Source organism: Larus michahellis, chromosome 2 (genome assembly GCF_964199755.1).
Source record: "Larus michahellis chromosome 2, bLarMic1.1, whole genome shotgun sequence".
In the NCBI taxonomy this organism is placed as follows: Eukaryota; Metazoa; Chordata; class Aves; order Charadriiformes; family Laridae; genus Larus; species Larus michahellis.
Genome location: NC_133897.1, coordinates 56643941 through 56659446, shown reverse-complemented (window position 1 = coordinate 56659446; position 15506 = coordinate 56643941). Strand labels below are relative to the sequence as shown.

The 15506-nt window shown below is 39.8% G+C and overlaps 1 protein-coding gene across 7 annotated transcripts in view; it reads right to left on the bottom strand.

Moving 5' to 3' along the window:
- Positions 1 to 284: 284 nt before the first annotated feature.
- CDK13 (cyclin dependent kinase 13) overlaps positions 285 to 15506 on the bottom strand; it is a 49969-nt gene continuing 34747 nt past the window's right edge. For 2 of the 7 annotated variants that reach the window (XM_074575589.1, XM_074575591.1), the window contains 5 exons: positions 14084 to 14200; positions 13028 to 13159; positions 10578 to 10783; positions 6552 to 7112; positions 285 to 5459 (listed from right to left, as the gene is read on the bottom strand). In XM_074575589.1, the coding sequence (XP_074431690.1) occupies positions 4603 to 5459; positions 6552 to 7112; positions 10578 to 10783; positions 13028 to 13159; positions 14084 to 14200 (1873 nt within the window). In that variant the 3' untranslated portion in view covers positions 285 to 4602. The remainder of the gene's footprint in view (positions 5460 to 6551; positions 7113 to 10577; positions 10784 to 13027; positions 13160 to 14083; positions 14201 to 15506) is intronic. The other 5 variants (XM_074575592.1, XM_074575593.1, XM_074575590.1 and 2 more) reach the window with 5 other exon arrangements.

Genomic DNA, 15506 nt, shown 5'->3' with positions numbered 1-15506 from the left:
GCACCAGAGGGGCCTTGGTTGCCCAGGGCTAGGCTGCCCCTTGGCTCCTGCAGTGGCCGGTGCCCCGCTCTAGCCACAAACACTTGTGCCGCCAGTTGCTGCGGTTTTCCTTTGAAAATTTTTTAAATATTCTTTTTTAATAACTTGCAGAATTTTAACACACAGGAAATTATATTCACTTGGATGCTAAAAAAAAAACAAAAAACAAGAAGCAGACCTCAGTTTAACCCCAATGTTCTTTTGAAACGCCATTTGATAACCAGAGAGGGAAAACAAGGAAAGGCTTCAAGTTTTCATGTATTTTATTTACAGGCCGCACAATACATTTTATATACAAATGGCTTAAAATAACAAAGAGTAAGCAAGCTGAAGCATAACATTTGATTATTTTAAATTAGGTTGTCTTGAAATAACTCCTGCAATAAAGTATTCTTCACCCTGATAAGCAAAAGTTAGTTCGATTTTAAGTCAACCCAAGGTCATTTCATTTTTAAATACAGAATTCAAATCGGTTTTCTGGCGATTCCTTAATTTCATGACACACTTCTGCGTACACAGAACATCCCAAAACTACCAAGAAGGGAAACAGCCAAAATTTCCCCATGTAAAAAACAGTGTAACAGAATAGACTGGAGAAATGTTGTATGTAAAACACTTGCGTGTTTTATTAACAAAAAGAACGCAAGAAATACATCTGAGGTTTTTCCCTCTTGGACACAGAATTCATGGTCTGAGATCTAATTTGCCCGCGGACAAGAGGTATCCTATGTTACTTCAGTACTTCAGACCGCACAATTACCTATTCAACTCATCCAAGTGTAAACTTCACCAAAACTGAAACCGCCTCCTGCACCAAGCACGAGGAGAAGAGCACTCAAAACCCTAAGAACTTACAGTACAGCACTATCGCCTCTGCTTCTAGAAAGCACCTTACACTATCGTGGGTAGGGAGAAAATTTAACATAGACCATGTTTTATGGAAACATAAGAAAATATAGACGTTTGCCATTTTAAAATTAATTTCTCCAAAAAAATTATATTAACATTTAAGGATACATGTATTTTTACACCTCTTCCCTAACACTGCTCCTTCTGTTTAAGATAACAACGAGCGATCCATGATAAAAGCTGTTTCTTTTTCCTTTGGCTGATTTTAAGTATTGTAATAGTCTAAGCATTTTAAGCCATGGTCATAGCAGTCCAGTCATGCTCACTTTCTTCCTCTTGGTATGGCTAAAGACCACTTAATATAAATAATGAAGTAGCTGCTACTTGATAGTCCATGATTACAGTATTTTGCTATGTTTATTTAGAAATACAAACACACAACACTTACTTTTTGATGTAGTGTCCAGGTCTCTGTAGCACACTTTGGAATTGCAGCACAGAAAACGTAAACCCAAAGGAATGGCGGGGGGAGGGAGGGGAAGTAACATAAGCCACAGCTCCACAGAAAAATGACGCGGTTTTCAGAACCTCTACTACTGCATCAAAAATGCAACAGCCACGTGATGTAAAATGCCAAACTAGTACAGGCTCACTCTCGCCGAGTGAAATTTGCTCAAAAGGGTAAAATTCTGAACTAACGTAAGCACCTTGTCGTATGATTTAATTCAAAAGAAAGGTACAGAGGGTACAAATTCAAAAGGTCTGGTACAAATGAACGTGGACCTACAGTCCTTAGATCCGACCAGTTCCCTGGCTGCTAACCTGCCCAGACATAACCGCGGGGCCAGGGGAGCGTGGCCACAGGGAGAAATCCTCCTGCCACGTAGCCCAGGGGCTGCCCTGCAGAGGGAGGGCAGAGCTCCTTACCCACACGCAGCCCATGCGCCGCCTCTACCTGCCCAGGAGGAAAGGCTGTCAGCGAGAGAGACAAGAAGATCCCCCCAGGTAACCTCCTCCGAATTATCACATATGGAAATATGTCAACTTTCCCTCTAAATTACCCCAACACTGTTGTCCCAGGCAAAAAAAAGTGTTCAAAGTCACAGGCTAGTAGTCCTTAAACTGAATTTGGGGCAAAGTCATTGTGCAGTGTGCATCTGCCACAGATTTGTATTTTAAATAAAACTGCTCGAGTTTTATTTCTGATTTATCTGGAAGTCAACTGTCTATTGCATCTCCTTCTCTCTCCTCATAGCCAGGATTACTTGTGCTGGGTTTTTTTTTCACAGCCGAAGACTGAAATCAATTTTGGCAGAACGATGCCACATCAGAGCACTGCCAGCCCGTGAGGAAACTGCACTGCTGTTCACACACGCAGAGGAGACTGACTTCTCTGCATTAAATCAGGTGAACTAAATGACTTGAAAATTTACCCCAAAAAGGGAAGCAGCAGGAGACACAATGTCTTCCTTGCATTTTTGTATTGGGAGTCAAATCATTTAGTCCTCCGAGATCTACCCTCCATTTGAACTTACCTGCTTTTTTAGCCAACTACCACCTGCAGTAACATTTGCAGTGCAGGACAGTAACGGTGGACTCCACAGTTTTGTTGAAAGCTACTGCCTAAGAGCTTTGGAAGCCTTTTGCTTGATTCTGAAAAAAAGCAATCTGTGTTTATCACTGCGGGATTTAGCTGACACTGTCCATATCTAAATGACCCTAATGATTTTGCCTTTAAAATTTTACTAGCAGAAAAACACTATGGGGCTGTCCTTACTCAAGGAAAAGTATCCGACGCACTGTCATTCAAACACGAAGCTTGTTTTTCTTAAGCAGAGGCTATTCAGGTGATAAGTATTTGTTTCTGACCAGGCCACCTTTATTTTCCGATGGCCGGATTTTCTACTGTGCCTAGCGAAGGCAACTGCCAGACTTACAGGGACATCGTAAGCAGCGCGACTCTCTCTCCCCATTTCTCATTTGCCAGATCCTCAAACGCTACGTAGTTAGCGAAGTGACTTTCTCCATGCTCTACAATGCGGTAGTTAGCCAGATACGAACCAGGATTTTCAACTAAAACAAAACAAAACACCAACAACTTTGGCTTCTCTTCTGAAAATCCAAAAAGTCACTGACAGGACTACGTTTGTAATAGTGTAAGTAGAAATTTTACTTTTTAAAAAGTAATAATTAAACACTCAGTTACATAAGGTACCGATTTGTCAACTGGATAATCAGTTGGAAAATTGTTTCCAATATGGGCTTTAAAACATTCTTTTACGTACATGCAAAATATAACCATACCTCCTCTCTGCAGGAGAGAGACCACTTGTTGTCAAAGGAAAAAAAAAAAAAAAACAAAAAACAAAACCCCAAAAACATGCTGGAAGCTGTAATTAATATGAGGAGTGGCTCTTGGTAAGAGTTTTAACTACAGTCATTTTATCAGTTTTTCAGAGAGACTCAATTCCAATATTAAAATGTTCCGTGGAACAGCAAATATAAAATCGATTAATTGGCACAATCACAAGTTTACAGAGAATTAGAACTAGTGTCAAATGTTTTGCTGTTGCTTTAAATACTGGTCATTTTTCCTTTGGTTACTTCCTATAATGCAGTACTCGTGGTAAAAAGAAGACAGTGTCAGCTTTTCACACAAAGTAAAAGTAATTACTGCTGTTGACATTTAAGAGAAAAAACTATTTCATCACTTGGTAAGGACATATGAAAGTAGTTTATTTGGCAGAGGAACTAAAACACTTACTACAACTCCGAGAGGGAGCTGAGGAAAAACTACACTCTTCATTCTTCTCCTCACTTTCATCTTTTCTCATGAACTTCAATTTGGAAATTATGATTTCATCAAGATAAGATTAGGTCTCTAAATAACTGGCCCACCTGAAGTAAACAGCACAAGGTTATGACCTATTTGATTTGCCTATTATTATCTGAATTTTCCTGTTAGCTACCTAGGTTTAGGTATTATTTTCACATCGATCTAAAAAGTACTTCCAAATTTTTGCAGACCTTAAGCTTACATGTTAAGGCACTTACCATTCAAGTAAAACAGTTTTTATATAAACAAGCCTGGGAGATGGAGAGAACATTTTACCAGAACATCCATTTTTTTTTTCTTGAAAGAAAAAAAATAACATTGACCAAATATTTATAAAATTTTGCATCAAGAGAAAGGTTGTGTTTTATTATCTGAAATGAGCACAAAGTACACCTTCCACAATAACACTGAAAGCAGTGCAAAGACTGACAGTGACCTTTGACTAAAGGTAGTTCTGTAAAAAGAAAAATACCAAATAAATCAGTGCCCTGCTTTGATTGTTGTAAAATTTTTTTTTACATAAAAGTTGGTCCAAACTTACAAAAAAAGCACAAATGTGCATAGTTCAGAAGGTCTGAAAGAGTGCCATAAAAAGCTGATGTCCCTAAATTTAGCATCCACTTAAAACTGCCAAAATACAAAATAAAATTCAGAACTAGAGTTTGTGAACATGTACAATCAATTTATCTAGTTTTCAGACAGCATGAGCTTTAAGCGTTTTTCATTTTTCCTACTGTATGCAAGACCCTTTTCCACATAAAAATAAAGCTGTTGAATTAACATTATTCAAGTCTGTTGAATTGCTGCTTTAAACTGCAGCTAGGAAAAAAAAAAAGTTTTTCCAGATAAAAATGATGTGCCTGAGGAAAAACAGATACTCAATATGGTAATCCTCTGCCTCGCCCTCTCACTGCAGATGTGCTAATGTGTCCCCTGTATCCTTGGGAATAGCCGGGTCCTTGGGCAGGAGAAGTCCAAGTCTGTCCATGCATGTGGCCGATGCCACTGGGATTTTCCTGTAAGTTACTTCCGTAGCTATAGTTGTGCATCTTTGTGGGCAAAGAGTGCGTACTCTCTGGTCCTGCAGAAGCGTCACTGCTGCTCCCCAGAACCGGGATGGGGCCATGGCTGTATTCAAACCTATGGTCTTTATCTCCACTAAATAGCATGGGGCCAGTGTTGAGGTAAATGTCTCCGTAACCAGTTACTGAGCTGGGAAAGGATTCTGAAAAGGCCGACGGAGGAGGGGCACCACCAGAGTGAGATGAAGCAGTACTGTAGTTATCCAAAGACTGAATATCTGAGTTTCCAAGGAAGCTCCTCCTTTCTAATGCTCCTGATGACCCACTTCCTATTCCATCGCTACTGCCATAATGGGCAGATGAGAAGGAAGATGATCCAAAGTTATCCTTGTAGTCTGGGCCTGTTATGTAGGAGTCTCTAGCCTGATAATCCACGCTTGTTTGTACTGGCTCCTCCGTTGTCGCCTGAGCTTGATGCTGAGCAAGCAGCTGCAGAAGAGCTGCCTTCACTCCTGCGTGAGGATCCGTTCCTGAAGAGTTAGTTATAGGCAAATGCTGGTTCTCTGTCCGATAATCAAGGTCTTCATCAGTGAGAGGTGGAGGCTCCGGTGGCTCTGGGGGACGCTGGTCTGGCGGCAAGATCCGAGGGCGTTCTTGTTCAGGTGTTCGGTTTAGAAGCCTCATCTCGGACTGCCTAACCAAATCCTCTTGACCTAAGCAGATGAAAAAGAAAAGCTTTGGAATAAAAACATACAATAACAATACCAGAAAGGAAAGGACTCTTCCCTGAAACAATACAGAGATTTGTTATTTCAATTCTCATTAACGTATTAGTTAAACATATTGGTAGCAACAGCTCCTTTGCCTCAGGAGGGTGATGCAGGTTTCCCCTCAAAGTAAGATTACCAGGCAAGCAGTTAAACAAAAACAGTACAAGGTCCTTAAAAAAAACAAAGCAAAACAAAACTCAAGCAACACATAAACACTAGAAAATTCAAAGAGGGATCAGAAAAGATTTGCAAATAGGGATACAAGTCTTGAGGCACAAAACACTACCCTATCAAGGAACAGCAAAACTTAAGGTAAAAAAAAAAAAGTACAAAAAAACACCACCCAAAAAAACCTCAAAAAACACCCCCAAACCACTTCAGAATATTTCTTTCAACAGCAGCAAGCAACCACAGAGGCATACATAAACCACCATATAATAAACTGAAATAGCAATCCAAAAAGATCAACAACAGACCTCTAAATTTTGAGACTTTGGAAGACTACTACTATACGCCAATGACTATGGAAACCACTACTATACACCAATGGAAACCTTCAACCCTGTGTGTTAGTTACGGGTAACCATATACAGAATTTAACACTAAGAAATTGCTCTAGTCAGCATTAAAAACAGAAATAAAATACCGTCTCCCCAAAACAGGCTTCACCTAAACACACAGTCAGGAATTAGCAAATTCCATCTATGAAGTGGCTGGAGAGGACTGTCTTCTCCACCACAATCACCACCAAGAAAACCCCAAGCACCCCAAATAAAGCTCAACGTAACTGTCTCATCAGAAATACTACCAGCCCTTGTGCACCTCTTAGGATGGGGATCATCTTTTGCTCTGTCTGCGTGGCACCTGTTACAGTAAGACACAAATTCTACAATCCAGACATAAAATGGGACAAAATCAATTGGATCATCTCTTCTATACAGACTCATATGGTTAACATGTTAGCTCTTTATCCCCAAACTATTATGTCTCCACTGCTCAAGGTATCTACCGGTTAGCAATAAAGACCTTCAGTACCTGCAGACGTATATAATGACTTGATCAGATGTGGGTAGCCGGGTGCCGGAGATTCCACGTCGTCCCGGCTGACAGACGCAGGAGTGGTGGGCTCTGGAGGCTGCCTGAGTTGTAACGACATTTCATTTCCTGATCCGTTTTCCTTCTCCTCCAACACAAAATCTTTTTGTTTTGTTTGCTGAGCCTTTATTAACTGAGACAACAGAACAGCAAACGCACTCTGCACGGCTGCCTGGGCAGCATCAGTCTCAACTTTAGGCTGACTCAGCTGAGCAGGTGGTACAGGAGGCTGCGTGACTGTCGGCTGTTTTAGAGGCTCCTGTTCCGGCAGTGGTGGCGGAGGCGGCGGCGGCTGCTGCTGCTGTTCTGACTGTTTTTCACCTGCTGACAAAATTCCAGCAGGAAGATTTATTTTATTTAGTTGCTGCTGAGTCTCTGGGTTTACCTTAATATTCAACACTTGGGCAAACTGTGCCAAACTAACACTTGTTTTAGACTGTAGCAGGTTTAGCAGGATTGCCACTTCATTCTGGTTTAACTGCTGTCCAGTGCTTGTTTTTGCTAAAGACAAAAAAGGTGTTTTTAAGTATTATTTAGAACTGGCACATTTCAGAAACTCAAATAAGACTAATCTAGCATGGCTGACGCAACTGGCAAAGCATGGGTTTGGACAACACAGAAATGGAATGCTTTTACATATTAACTGCCTTTGGGGGAATATCTATAGGAAATGGAATAGTAAGATCCGATATAAAGAAAGTGACTTCCAAAGGGTGCGCACACACACTTAGGCAGATGAGAAACATCAAGCTGGAGCTCAATTTTCCACAATACAACTAAGCTGGGGCTTAAGGCCACCTGCTTTAGGCAGCTGTAAGATTTCCAATCCCTGCAAAATTTCCTATCTTTGACATATCACATCCCTCTGTTAAAAAGTGGCCATCTGCAAAACGCATTTCCAGTCATATTCTGGCCCATTCTAATTCAGCATCTGGATTCTAACACCTGCTCAAGCGACCAGGCTCTGGTGACCCAGAAGCTCGCGGTATAAATGCAAAAGTAAGTGCTGAGTTTGAAGGACAAGTCGTCAATCACTGACTAGCAGGAAAATGGAAGTTTGCGATGATATACCATTTCTTCAGTGAAATGGAGTTTGCCACAAATAAGAGGAGTTTATGGTGATGCAGGGGAATATGAATAACGAAGCAGAATATCAAAGTATTTTCTTAGTTTCAAACACCCATTGTGGTAGTTTATTTTGAAAGGAGAAGTGAAGCAGCATGGATTTCAACATGCTCTATGAGCAGATGACTTAGAGAAGAAAGTATTCAAAAATTAAAAAAATGAGTGTGTGTGACTGTGCTGTCAGAGCCCTGAATTTTTTTTAATCCAGACCAACATGAACACATTCTGTCCTCTTCTATCCCTGGCATTCTTCTAATTCACCAATATATTAATTCATAGCAGTTTCAAAGCCATGCCTGAAAAAACGGTGACACACACAAAAATATTAAATATTTGCCTTGCAAGACTACCCTACTTGCGGATTTGCACTAGGATACAAGCACTTGGAACCTACTCAGGCAGGATCCAGGGACTTCAACGATTCGATATATTTAAATAAATAAAAAAATAAAGCTACCTTTTATTTGGCAATACAGAAAAAAAATTAATTTCTAGTGCCTTGTACTGCTGGCTCTGACTCAGATGTCACACTTAACTGTTGATTTACACAGAATCACAGAATGGTTCAGGTTGGAAGGGACCTTAAAGATCATCTAGTTCCAACCCCCCTGCCATGGGCAGGGACACCTCCCACTAGACCAGGCTGCTCAAAGCCCCATCCAGCCTGGCCTTGAACACTTCCAGGGATGGGGCATCCACAGCTTCTCTGGCCAACCTGTTCCAGTGCCTCACCGCCCTCACAGTAAAGAATTTCTTCCTCATGTCCAATCTACCCTCTTTCAATTTGAGGTCGTTACCCTGTGTCCTATCATAAAGTCCTTAATAAAGAGTCCCTCCCCATCCTTCCTGTAGGTCCCCTTTAGGTACTGGAAGGCTGCTATAAGGTCTCCTCGGAGCCTTCTCTTCTCCAGGCTGACCAACCCCAACTCTCTCAGCCTGCCCTCATAGCATAGGTGCTCCAGCCCTTTGATCATCTTCGTGGACCTTCACTGGATTCATTCCAACAGGTCCATGTCCTTCTTATGGTGAGGACTCCAGAGCTGGACACAGTACTCCAGGTGGGGTCTCACCAGAGCGGAGTAGAGATGTTGTAACATCTGAGAATAGTATGATCAACACTCAAACTTTCGCCCAGTGAAAATTCAGCAGAAAAATGCCAAACAGGAAAACTAATCTACCTATTGCATACTCTTTGGTTATTTTCAAGTCTATTCCAAGAGCAAACTGTATTCTGGGAAATGTGGCAGTTTTTACCAGAACAGAATTATGGAGCTCTACATAGGTCCTGTTAAACTGTAAGATGCAATAATCCGGGGTTCCATTCATGAATCAAAACATTAGCAACTGATCCAAGGTGTTCTTAACATCTTCTTTTGGGGTGCTCAGAAACAAATGCAACAGTTTTCTTTAAAGCCTGCATTTGTACATGGAGTTCTTTAGTGTGCCTTATTGATGGTATTATCTAAGGTGCATTATGTCTTCGAGAAGTGTTTGCTTAATATAGAAACCACCTCTATGCTGAACTGTCTAAGCTCCACTGAAAATTAAATTGTCTTCTTTTTTACTTAGATATATCTTTATATGTATATATGGGCAAACAGCAATATAGGTCTTAATGATTCCTTCTCTATTTGTTTAATTTATTTTGCATGGTTAGTATTAATGACTAATAAACATAGTAGTCTCTCACTGGGCTACCTGTTATAAAAACACAAAGAAAATAACTGCTATCCTTTGAACTCTTTAAACTTCTACACAGTTTTCATTTGTAGTGGGAAAAATTTTAAGGGCTACAGAAAGTTATGCTTGAAAATGCTGCCAAAACTTTAGCCTAAATGTACGGAGTGGCAGAAGCTCACAGATGGCTTACAGTGAAATAAAAAGGATGAACAGGAGCAAGAGGCAATAAATTGCAGTAAAATATGATCAAAAGAACTATTTTCTATATATCTTTGCACAGAGCATTTGAAGCTCTTCTCCACTGTTAAATGAAGAGTTGGTTCAAGATGGTTAGCATTAAAGAATTTTCAGGCCATGTGAATGCATTTACTGTTTTTCTTCAGCTGAACTAGTGCTATCAGTGACATAGGATTTATGGTCACTTCACACATCAAAAATGGTCTAAATTAAACTTATCAGGTAACCATTTGGTATTGTTACTCTGTATATTTCTACCTATTATGAGGAAACTATCACCGAACTGCTGAGTATCTCAAATGGTGTCCACACAGGAAACAATTTACTCTTTATATTATATTCATAAAATTAGTCTTTGAGCAAAATACTCCGCCTAAGTTTCAGAATTAATGGCTGTGCAATCTACAGAGGTAGCTACTTCTTGTTATACCAGGTTTTGGGTTGGTTTTTTTTTTTTGGTGCTTATTTTTTTTTACAACTTGGTTCAGCCCCAACCACTTGGAAAGCTGAAGACTAACGTAACATGCAGAGGGAATCTGTTTCATTTGAAATGACGATTGCTCAAAAATCTCCTTCTGATCAGTTTATCAATAAAGCTCCTCAAATCTATGGAGACTGTGAGGAATTTAGAGCAGCAGCTGACTTGTGGGATTACAGAAGAATTATAGATGAGAAAGAGATATAATCCCCTCAAAATACAGAGCGAGGTAGTTGCTCTGACGAGATTGAAAAATTAAGTAAAACTTGAAAGGAACACCTAGTTTCCAAAAGCAAAGGTAAATCTTTTGTAACAAAGATTTAACTTACAAGACTGTTCCTCCCTCAAGAATCCAGGAGACGTCAGTACTCTGAAAATAACATCTAAAATTTCTAGAGGTGCAATCCAAGTAGAAGGTAATGATAAGAACCGAAAATATTACTGACCAAGTGCTACACTAGAGTTGCCCTGAGTTTTGAGTTGGGAAGAAGTTTGCATGCCTTGTGGGGTGTTGGTTCTGCTCTCATCCATGCCTAGAGACAGATCCTTCCTAGGGACTTTAGCTGCTGTTGACTCATCAGTCATGCCCATCTGCTTCTGTCTTCTGCGTTTCTTACTCCACAGCTCATGGCAATCCTGCCACAAAGGAAGGCTGCAAAGAATGATTAGAGATAATCAGTTTTATCCCAGAATTTATTTTTTTAATTTTTTTTTAACCATGTTGGTAAAATAAATAAATTATACATAATGTAACTTTTGAAAGAGGAACCTACTGGAACTTGGAATTACATCAGAAAACACTCAAAGCCAGCAAAATCTCAGATCTCCTTTTTCTGACTGAAATCTCTTCACTGATTGCCTATTTCAGAAGCACAGGTCTCTCTGGCAGAAAAGGGGAACATGTATCTTAAAATGGCAATCAATGTTCACACATTCATACTTGTGAAACGCCTAATTATTTGTGTAATCAAAGACTTCAAAATCAATGCTGCACACTTGCTATAAAAGAGAATTTGCAGAGTAACAGATAACAGAGTTTTCATTTGAAAGTGTTTTTTTCAGGGTTCACGTGACCAATTCTTTTTGTCTGCTTGTAAAAGTATTACTGCCTCATAAATTCAAATATTTGTCCACAGTAACAGACATGGCTATGTAGTATTTGTAGTTGTACGGCATAGACAACCAAGAATGCGGGGCGGGGGGGGAGGGGGGGGAGTAGATAAAAAGGAAAAAAAGTTGCAGGAGAAAACAGCACTTGACACTAGCAAAGTTAGGATACTAGGAAGAACAAGGGATATCCCAGTCCTTTAACACCGATAAAAGCAGAGGCAAAAGTCTCCTGAGGGAGTCATCTCCCACCAGTTCTGTCCTTCCATTACTGTTCTTTGCAGGCATCCCAATTCTGATTTCCTGAGGAACAGAGACCCACCCCACAGATGGCATTAAAAATAGCGCCTTCTGCCTTCCTATTACACATTATTATAACTGTCTGAGCAGTTCCCTCACCCAGGAACATGAAAAAATATGGTGACAGATGTCAAGAGCCACTGGAAGGGCAATAATGACAACTGCTTCCTTTATTCTCTCCTCCAGCATACCAGTATTTAGTCAAAAACAACTGGAAGCAAGCAAGAATTCATTGTGAGAAGCGTCCTGCAGTCCTTGCAATCAGTCCTGTCACTTTCTTTGAATGAAGAGCTGTTTCTTCCCAAAGCAGAACTTTGTTCTTTCAAGAGAACAGTCACCACTCTCCTGTGCATGCTCTGTCAGGAGGAGTGTGGTTCCTCTTCATTTTTAAAAGGACATCAACGACTAGCTTGTTTTGAATTTCTATATATCAGCTTCTAGAATGGATGCGCTACCAAGCCCCTGAAAAAACACAGATTTCTTCCCATTCACTTACTTTAACATGCATATAAGCAACATGCTGTACAAGCGGCTCTGAGGTTATAGTGAATAGCCTAAGATTGCTGATCTCTGATACTCAGACAGGGATATACGTAGTCACATGCAGGCAATGAAACGTCAGAGCTGCATGTATCAGGAGCATTAGTAACAACAGTGTGTATGTAACAGGTAAGTCTCAAAAGTTTTTTAATAAAATTCTTAGATAAAACTCAAATATTTCTCCCAGTTGGTAACTAATTAAAAAGGAGTCAGTACAGGCTGCCTTGAAGGTACAACTTACCCAAACAATATTAAATGGTCTATGTTCTGACAGCTATCTTGTGGGAAGAATGAAACCTACAGATTCTGTAATACCTTTTCGGTTTTTTCCTCGTGGCCTGTTCCAATATGATTTGTACTGACTAAAATGACAATTAAGTCACTGCAAAAACCCTACTGGACATTGCAATACATTTCCTCTCAGAGAAACCAACAGGAAAAACCCTGCACGAAGGATTTCACTTCTGCCTGTAAAACCAAGAATCTCATCAGGCACAGAAAATGATTTAAAGTATTTCACTTTAACTCTCAGGTACCTTTGCAGAATTCTATACCCAGTGTCATTCTACCATCAAAGAAGGCAATTCATATTCATGGAGGATCTCATAACCCTTGGAAAAAGTAAACACCGATAAACAGAGATAAAAGGCAAATGATGGATTTTCAACATTAGAAACATGTATATAAGAGTATTTTTTAAAGGTACTAACTCAGTAACTAGTTCTAGGAACAATAAATGCAACAGTTCGCAGATCCTCACAACCACTGCTATCATGGTGTAAGAGTCACTCAGCTGCACAACCATTTTAGTGTAGAATCACCATTAAACAACTGTATCAACATTTGTCCTACCACCATCTACTTTAACTGAAACACAATGAGCTTAATGAAATCAGTGCGTGTTCTCACTTTGTAAAGGTAAGGACCATTACCAAAGGAAACTACTTACTCTGGAGGAGGCATTTTAGACGGTTCCACATCTCGCAGAAACTCGCACTGAAGAGCTTGTTCGGCTGTGCAGCGCTTGCTGGGATCCAGAGCAAGCATATAATCGAATAAGTCTAATGCAGCTGGTGGGATGCTACAAAAGACCAAAACAGAGAAAAGCATCACGTTTTTATTTTGAATCACACACTTCCGTGCAAAATTTTAATAAACACATCCCTTCCAAAGTAACTGATCATTAAGTCCTCAGATAACTTGCACCCTAACAAAACCCCCTCACAACTTGAACTTGGTAGTAAAAGGCAGAGATAAACTTCACGTTTTATTACCTGTGCATCCATATAACCCAAGCTTTCTTTGCTTTGTGTGGTTTAATTGCTTGAAACATTATTCTTACAAAAAAACCTTCATCTTTTTAAGCCAAGACTATATTGCTACTTTACACTTTGGAATTTAGCATCAGGGAGTTGCACTTTTGATTGGTCTGTGGAGAATAATTCTACTGCTTTAAAGATATAAGTCTCATATCTCTGAAACCCACAGTACCTGAAGGAGGGGAACAAGCCCTTTAAAATAAGCTTACAGCTGTTTTCCGTAACTTTCACATGTGATATTTGCTCAAAACTAGTCCAATGGTAGTACTTTACAATACACAGTTCAGATAACTCTTCTGTGTTGAATGAATTTATGACCCAAAAGACTGTAATGTTAACCAGACTACGTAGTTAGCTGTAGCCAGTTGTCCTAATAAAAAGCAATTAAGTACTCTGAGCTGTTTGTTGGAAAGGGACAACAAGCAGGTGTACCAATCATGGAAAACAAATGTTTCCTTAGGTGAAAGCTGACAGGTGGCTGAAATTTTAGGGCCCCCTTCCCTCTTCTTGAAGCTCCTGTTAAGTAAGGGTTAATACAAGCTCTGTGGGTATCATGGGAAGGATAAGAACCTAAAGCCATTTTTCTTTACGCTTAATCTATGTTCTCCAGAAAATAGTGAAGTTCATAAAGTCGCCAGGAAAACTTAATGCTATTACAGTTGATGAAACTAATCCTTCATCCTTACAAAGAAAACTCTTCTCTCAGTTTTCGACGATACTGCTTCTTTGGTTTCATCGTGTTGAAATAAGCTAATTTAATAACGTCAGGCCACACTGCTGGACAAGGACTCCCGCAAATTCGGCTGTACCAAAAAGAAGGAAAAAAAGGGTATGAGATCCAAACCACAAGTGAGCACAGCTGTCATTTTATTCTTGCACGTACAGTGAATAAAAAAAATAAAAATATTAATGTTCAGGTTCTTTTTAGCTAAGATTTCTCTACTGCCCAACACCCAACACCGTTAAATAATGGTGAATTGTCTATGAAAGATAATCATCCTGCACAGACTTAACTTACTTGAAGAAGTCCACTGTTTCTGCCTCACCCCACCCCAGGCATCCTCCACACAAATGTTTAGAAAAGCTTAACCAACCATGTCTGGACAGTACTCCAGGTATTTGACTTGGAGAACTGGATAGCCCAGATTTAGAGTTTTAGCTAATTAACTTCTATGTCCTTAGCTTCCAATGCCAGTGAAGAAGGATACAACAAATGGCTGAAAAAGCACTTTTCACTGAGAATTTAGTTGACGCTGAAGACATAAGGGGGAAAAAAAAAATATCTCAGTAAGGCCTACGGGCAGAGGCAAGATCCAACCACTAGAAAATCTGTATATTTTTCACTTCAGATCCAACCACTAGAAAACCTGTATATTTTTTACTTCAGTTATGAGTTTTATGTCTCAAGCCTCATCTGTCTCCACAAATGGAGCTGCCCACAGTCTTATTCCTCCCCCTCTATCCCCACCCATTTTATCCAACCAAGCATGGCTAAGCACAGGTTGACAAACACCATACTTCTGAGCAGAACTAAAGAGGCATTTTACCAGATACGCAAGGTTTCAAACTCTGATGCAGGCAGTCATAAAAGGACATTTTGTAAATACCTTTCCTTAGTTCACCTTTCCCTTTTATTAGATTTAAATGGTTAGTGTAAGAGACCTAATGATCTATGAGTTATGCCCTGACTCTTGTGCAAACCAATCTGACTTCATGCTGGTTGGGGTATGTAACTTTCAGGAGGAAAAAGAAAAACAATAAATTTATCTTTTCCTATCAGAAGTTACTTCAGCTCTATCTTTGAACGTTAAAGTTAGAAAGAATAAATGTAGAATTGTTGACTGTAAAAGGACGGTGGTAGAGATATTGATTAAATTGATATATTGCATTTAAACAGCCAAAAATGCATAGCATCAGTGAAGAGGAAAAATGAACTACGAACAGGAAATTCCAGCAGGAGAAGGAAATCACTGAATTTTAGTTTGGTGTACCAGAAGTACAACAAAAGAGGAAAAACTTCAAATGACTGCACTGTGATGTGCTTCAATGCCATCTAGTGCTCAAAACCAAAATTTTCCCGACTCACAAGTTTACTTCTCCTTACGTTGA